Here is a 7,331-nt window from a genome sequence, read left to right on the forward strand (position 1 = left end):
TCCCCACACACACACACATAGAATACACTATTTTCATGTCCTCGAGCATGATATTATTGTGAGATGCTCTTCCTGAACCAATAATTTTGTTGAGGCACACAAAATAGGTACAGACGAACATGTAACTATGTATCAAACCAACAAGTGGTCGCTATGAAGAAGTCAAAAATTACTGCACGAAACGAGATTTATAGTTTCATAGATGAGGTAGCCATCCTCTATGTAATAAAAACCATCATAATATTATCATATTATTGGAATGCTGCCTCGAGGCAGGAGAGTCCCTCTCTTGGTCTTTTAATTCATTTGTGCACCGTCTCCATGTTGAGGGTCGTTGTTGAGCTGCAATGATTGTTAAAAGTTATTTTTTTACAACAGCTGGTGTATTTGCATTCCTCCGCATCAACCACGATGGTCCACATAAACGTCAAGATAGAGAAGGTATTGCTCCACCACCACCAAACACCATAAATACAAGGTTTTGGAGCTTCCCCTGGGATACCAGTTGACAAGACTATAGAATTAAGGCTATGTTTGATAGTAAAGTACTGTAAAAACCAAAGTATCAAAAAACTACAGTAATTTATCCTGTAGGTATCAAATACCGTGGTTTTGACACAACATAATATTTCAGAGTATTCGCGATACTAAGGACCTGTTTGGTGCAGCGACGAAAAAATGCTAGCTAGCGAACAATTCAGTTTACCAGCGTAGTTGCATGCCCCAACTGACCAGACTAAGACCGGCCATGTACACGGCAATGGAGCAGCCATTTTTCTAGCTAGCTAGCCATTGCCATCTGGATGCATAAGAACGGAAGCTAGCACAAAGTGACCTCCATTGAACACCTACGCTCAGGGCTTGTAGGTTACCAAAGAGGCAAAGAGGGCACCCGGCACCATGGCGTAGCCGGTAGCAACTTCACCATGTCATAAAGCTGCACGAACTACAACCGCACAGCCAAGCTAGACGCATTGCATTGTTCTTTTCGGTTGCTCAGTTTTAAAAAAAGAGGTGTTGGGTTCTTTTTTTTTATGCAGAGAAAAAACTGCAGTTTTGCCTATATTGTAGTATTAAAACCACAGTTTTTAGGGGCAATCAAACAGCTCATTGTAAATAAAACTATGGTAATCTAAAAAACTGTAGTATTCACAGAAAACTTAGAAAATACTTTGCTACCAAACAGGGCCTAAAACATGTGTTTACGACAATGATTGGGTACTATTGTACAAGTCGGTTAACTAGAAATTCTGATATGTATATCTTCAGACATTGCGTACGTATAAGAAAGAAGTCGCTCATAGGATTATGGTTGCCCTAGTTGATGATGGTATCATGTGGTTTATTCGAATAACAGAAATTAGTTGTTGGAGCGCGGGGAACAAAGGGGGTGGGCTGTGAGGAGTAGTGCAAGGCCCCAGGTGAGATGGACATAGTAAGGCATCCTATGGTTCATAGAACAGTAATATTATAGAAATATAAAAAAGCCATAGAAAATGAGATGACATATATCTCAAATCCTGTAGAGAAATATGTTATCTGGTTCATAGGATATGATTCTTTTTTCATTGCATCTAGGCTAATATATTTTTTTCTTTGAAATACAAAGGGTTGGTTCCTATCATGTATAGGAACAGGAATCTATTTTTATTAAAAAAAAGGATAGGATTATATTTCTATAAATCAAAAGGCTCCAAAGAAAAAAAAATCTACAAAATTTCTATCGTTTAGAATTCCTGCAAACCAAAAGAGGCCTAAAGAAAACCATCCATCCAACGCGTCGCTCGCTCTCCCTCAAAAAAAAGCTCGCTCGGATCGCCTCGTACCCAGCCGCCGCCTCCAATGTAGCCAGCCGCCGCTTCCCCAAAACTAGGGTTCTTTGCCTCCCACCGGCGCCGGTGCCGGTCCGTCCCGTCTCCGGTGGCCTTAGGGCCATGGAGGCGGAGTGGATCTCGGCCCATGCCGGTGGGAGGGTTCCGCTTTCATATTTTTTTTCGAGCTTTGTTAGGGTTTATGTCCTGTTCAGGAAGGCGAGACGGCGGCGGCTCCCTGAAGATGGAATAAAGGTCTTCCCGTCTAGTCCCCGCTCCGGTGATGTGTGTAGCATCATCGGTGGGCGTGTGGAGGTGTGTCTCCGGCGGATCTGTCTTTGATGGATTTGCTCGAATCTGTTTGTCGTTCGCCTTCGTTCGTGTGTCTTCAGGTTGGATCCTTTTGATCTACACTCTTCATCTGCGGCGGTTGCTGTTCTGGTGCGTTGGTTCCATGGGGTCTTAGCACGACGACTTCCCGACTGTCTACTACAACAATGTTTGCCCGGCTCTGTCGAGGAAGGGGCGATGACAGCGGCGCGCCTTCGGCTCGCTTCAGTGCATGTAGTCGTCGCTAGGTGGTCTACGGTTCTGGATGTAATTTTTATTATTTCTAGTGTCCGTTGTACTACCATGATTGAAGATGAATAGATTGAAAGTTTTTCCGCAAAAAAAAAAGAGGCCTAAAGAAAAAAAGGGAACCACTAGACTAGCGATTCCTAGCATCCGTCGGATTTGTCCATAGGGCGTGAGTCGTCCATTTGGTAGTTTCTGTGTACGTATAATTTGCTTCCCACAATTACACAAGAGCTAGGATCAGGTTACAGTTTCAAGTTATTTCCCTCTCTCTTTTATGTATGCTGTTATTTCCCTCTACAAAATATTGGAACTTATGGTTGTTTCACTATGAACCTAGTTACGAGCGATCCAGTCTCTTTTTTCAATTGACAGTAGCAATCCATTTGTTAGACGGTGCATGCCACAGGCGAGGCATCTTATCACCTGTAGACGCTCAGTCGATGAATAGATTGAAAGTTTCCTTCGCAAAAGAACACATGGACCACAATTTGCGACAAAGATAGTCGAAGAGACGTCGCGCTCAACACGTACCGCCGCCCCTATGTGCATGGATAGGCTTCAAGCTGCACAGCAGAGGACGGACACTGGCTGGCCTCGGCCCCATCTCGATCTACTCCAGTCCCAGCAGCAAACTGCAATCGCACTTAATCATCATATGTACGAGTCCGTTTCAAGGATTCAGTACACAGTAAATCCATGATGTATCGACGTCGTTTTCGAAACTTTTTTCGTAGTTTAGTTGGCAGCCAGCCTTTCCAACAAAAAAAATCCTTGTTATGACATGCAATCAATGGAAGACGTAGGAAGTACTTACTAGAGTTGGGTCAGTCAAAAGATAAGCAATAATAAGCTGGTCTTCAAAGTGAAAATCACCACAAACACATCAGCATAAAGACCAATTTCATTTCTGCTTGCTCTGCAGAGACAAGATCCTGGCAAGATTCAGATCTGACCAAAGATGGATTCAGAATTCAGATGCATGGATAGAAGAAAACAAAATTAAGAAAGGTCATGTTCAACCTCAGTACCCAGCTGTTGATATGAGCAGGCAAACAGACTCCTATCACCGAGAGGTGCTGAAATGGTAAAGAAACGGCAGGTGTAGAAGTTCACCACCAAACTCTATTTACACCCTGGGTACAGAGCAACGGGGGTCACCATATGGGGTTGCTACGGTTTCAGAGGTCCTCTTCGTTTCTCAGCTTTCTAAGCTAGCAGCAGATTAATGCGGGCACCGCATGATCCGCCATGCCGGTTAAATGTTCATGTCCCAAGCAAAAAAGATCCAGCCTGATCACCCTCCAGCAGTTATCATCCAGTAGAGTTGTTTTACCGTACAGACATCGGTGGGCAAAGAATCCCTAGGTAGTGCGAGAAGCTGAGCTAGGCCACTCCAGATCCCTGTACTTCAGGACATCAACCTTGTCCAAGTCGTACGTCTGGCATATCCTTGAAATAGTGTCGCAATCCAGACCCTCATCCAAGCCTCTCCTCTTAAGGAACCCATCGAGCTTCTGTGATGGCTGAAAGTTCTGTTGAATGAAATAACCACAGTAAGATAATTGACCATCCAGGAAATGAGATGGATGCTACAATTCACTCAAATATAGTTTCAGTCACACATGAGACTACATGCATATGATAAGAGGGGCGCAAGAGCAACCATGAAAGCAACCATTACCCCACAACCCAATGACTCTTATTTGGACAAAACTGCCCGAGATGTACTCCCTTCATAAAGAAATATAAAAGCGTCTAGATCATGATCTAAACGCTCTTATATTTCTTTACGGAGGGAGTATTATATTACAGAACATTGATCATCTTATGATGCTAAATATGGAATTCTGAATATTTGTCTGTCCATTCGTAGTGGGGGCAGGTTATAGAGCGCTGAGGAGTGAGAACTCCAATAAGTGAAGAAAAACAATGAACTCTGTGGGGAACAAGATCATGGTTCATTGCAGTCAAATTGAAAATATCGTTTTTATATTTCAACTAAAAGTTATACATCAACATGCTTGATTGCCAGAGAAACTATATATTCGCAGGCTCGCAGTAAAAGCTATGCCAAAACTGGTAACTACTCGAGGCCAAGGTGCAAGTATCCTCTTTTTCACTATTGTGATTACCCATGTAAGATGAACAAACAGTCGCACCAATCACCTAATGATGTACTATAATAAGTTTAATAACCCAGGCAGGCCACACCAAACTGCATGAGCTACAGAAAGATATACTAACAGAACTGATTGTCTGATTGTGATGATTGCTCAATGCTTGATTGTTCTATCAGGAAGTCTGGCATGCCAGAAGAAAGCTACTAACAATAAATTCATCCATCCAAAGTCATGGTCATACATGCCTTTCTGTGTACGCACATGCTTGCATCTAAGTATGAAGGACATACGCCTGAGGTCAAACAAATCAGGCCTACTAAATAGAAGAATTCTGTTCAAGTAGATGACTTTTTTTAATTGAACTACTTCCTGCCACAAATCTCACTTGGGTGCGTATACTTAAAGACGCAGCATGTCTAGACCAATCAAGCGGCCCGAAGAACCTTCCATGGAACCTTTTGACAAAACTTCATTGTGAATATACTCCAGGTTCACTCAATATGGTCACAGTAGGTAAGTGATAAGAACTCAGTTTAGCTAATAGTATATCACATGTCGTGATGAGAGGTTCCATGTTTGATCATCAATGACTCAATTGTGTAATCTTATACTACATACATTTTACCATTGAGGACATGACATGCATGGTACAAGTCACTGAAATATAATTTTAGTTACACGTAAGGCCCCATGGGCATGATTCCTAGGAGCGTAGTAAACTGAAGAACTCTATGCAAGTACATAAATTGTTTTAGTTTAAATACTTCCACAAATCTCTTTTGCACAATTCCTAGGAACGTACATTTAAAAAGATAACTAAGTGGACATATTTGAGTATAACACATGTCTAAATCAATTATGTGAAATTTATTCCAGGTTCTCTTAATATGGTCACAGTAGGTAAGTGATAAGAATCCAGTTAGCTAATACTATGTCTTATCTGTAATGAGAGGTCCTATGTTTAATCATCAATGATGGTAATATACATGTTAGTGTTCATGGCATTATTCGTTCAGAACCGACTTTAATTCAAACAACAAATAAGAGATGACCAACTGCCAGAGGCACCCCAAGGATATAAGAATCTGAAGGTTTTACTCATTTTGAAGTTACAGTCAACTTACCCAAGGAGCATACTGTGAGTCGTCATCCTTTCTTGTACTCATTCCATTTTTCTTCTCGAGAAGTATTTTCCCTTCACCTGAGCAGTCTGAAACTAGCAAGTGGAGTCTCTCGCTTCCCTGCATCAAAATAAATGTCAAAAAAACCTACATATTTTCATTCATGTATTGCTGACACAGATTTGCTATGTATGTCATAGTGTAATCTCTAGCTCTCTACCAACAAAAGAAGACATGCAATGCAGTATAGCTCCGTCCAACAGTCACCAAGTAGCAACTGTGTCATTGCCAATAACTCCCTTCCTAATTAACAAGACTTTCAATAACGTATTTGACTTACATGCCCTCTATAGTTTACATCCTCTGGAATTTTTGTGCACAAATTGTGCCCTACAGCCCTACACACTACAGACTAGTGCTGACTTCTGAGGGAGTATATGTTCACAAGTTGAAATTCAAACAAACTGGAATATGTTTGACATGTTTTGAACCTGGAGAGCTCGCCAGTGAGAATAAGCCCGAAACAGCGTCCAAAAAAATGGTATGTTTGGCAAAGGCAGCACCTGCAGATGAATAAAGAGTGTTCTGTTATGAAAGTTATTTGTCTTACGTAATAAAATAGATACAACAATGCATCATACAATCAGATCCTTTGATTAACCAGATGATGGTAAAACCAGTAACCAGCATAATTAAATACAATAACTACATCATAAATGATTAACTACTAAACCATTTACAGGATAGAATGAACCACACTTCCACAAAAACAATCAGCACGCAATACATGCAATGACTTCATCTTTCATTAACTGAATGAACATTGTGAATGTAAATCATACTTCCACAAACCTAAATCTGGTTCTCTAATCTTAACAATACACAAAATGGCCTTATTATTTTCCTTTTGTTAACTTGAAGTACTAAGCCACAAAGTAGAGCGAGCACACAAGGAAGTTGCTTCAAGTAATAGACCTCAACCAACTGACATGTGCGCAACCTAGAAGGCTAGAATGCAGCAAAAACAAATACTTAAATGATGTAACCATCACAAAGAAGATCTAATGATATCTTTGATCAACTCTTAACGGCAGTAAAATCAATGACAGATATAAAATAACAATATCTTTGGAATACATTTGAATAAATCCAATAGGCACACTTTCATTGATTGTAGCTAACACTTAAATTCTTACCATGAAAACGCTCGTTATTGGAAGCATGCAAATGCTGCCATACAGATATTTTTTGTGAATAGCTGCACCCCTAATACTCAAAAACCATGTAGAGACAAAGGTGTCAGGAAAGATCTAAATCGAACTAAACAATACACTTGTAAGGTCATAAAGCAATCACCTAACAGCAATGTGCCGCAGGCGTCGGCGCACGAGACGAGGATTTATACTGCAATTACAAATTACGATTTAGAATAAATACTTAGGGGGGTAAGAGAAGGCATGTGAGTTCAAAAATGCCAGGTAACTGCATGGCAGGGGAAAGACAAGTTTGCAAAAATTGTTGAAGCCAGATATATGCACAAAGTTCATCATACAGAACCCACCTAAATAAGTATATATACATATGTCTGTCTCCTGCTCATAGTTAACTAGTTCTATCATTGGCGGCAATGCATATTCCCTGCTAATGGGAAGAAAATTCTATGAGACCAGGTCTCATTCCCCATCACGTGAGACCCCCCC

The 7,331-nt window shown here is 40.8% G+C and overlaps 1 protein-coding gene across 1 annotated transcript in view; it reads right to left on the bottom strand.

Annotated features, from left to right (window-relative positions):
- Positions 1 to 3,273: 3,273 nt before the first annotated feature.
- Positions 3,274 to 7,331, bottom strand: part of LOC119326117 — a 6,236-nt gene continuing 2,178 nt past the window's right edge. Inside the window, exons 4-8 of the mRNA XM_037599821.1 lie at positions 6,988 to 7,035; positions 6,828 to 6,897; positions 6,123 to 6,194; positions 5,635 to 5,751; positions 3,274 to 3,922 (exon numbers count right to left, since the gene is read on the bottom strand). Of these exons, the coding sequence (XP_037455718.1) occupies positions 3,752 to 3,922; positions 5,635 to 5,751; positions 6,123 to 6,194; positions 6,828 to 6,897; positions 6,988 to 7,035 (478 nt within the window). The 3' untranslated portion in view covers positions 3,274 to 3,751. The remainder of the gene's footprint in view (positions 3,923 to 5,634; positions 5,752 to 6,122; positions 6,195 to 6,827; positions 6,898 to 6,987; positions 7,036 to 7,331) is intronic.

This window comes from Triticum dicoccoides, chromosome 6B (assembly GCF_002162155.2).
Source record: "Triticum dicoccoides isolate Atlit2015 ecotype Zavitan chromosome 6B, WEW_v2.0, whole genome shotgun sequence".
In the NCBI taxonomy this organism is placed as follows: domain Eukaryota; kingdom Viridiplantae; phylum Streptophyta; class Magnoliopsida; order Poales; family Poaceae; genus Triticum; species Triticum dicoccoides.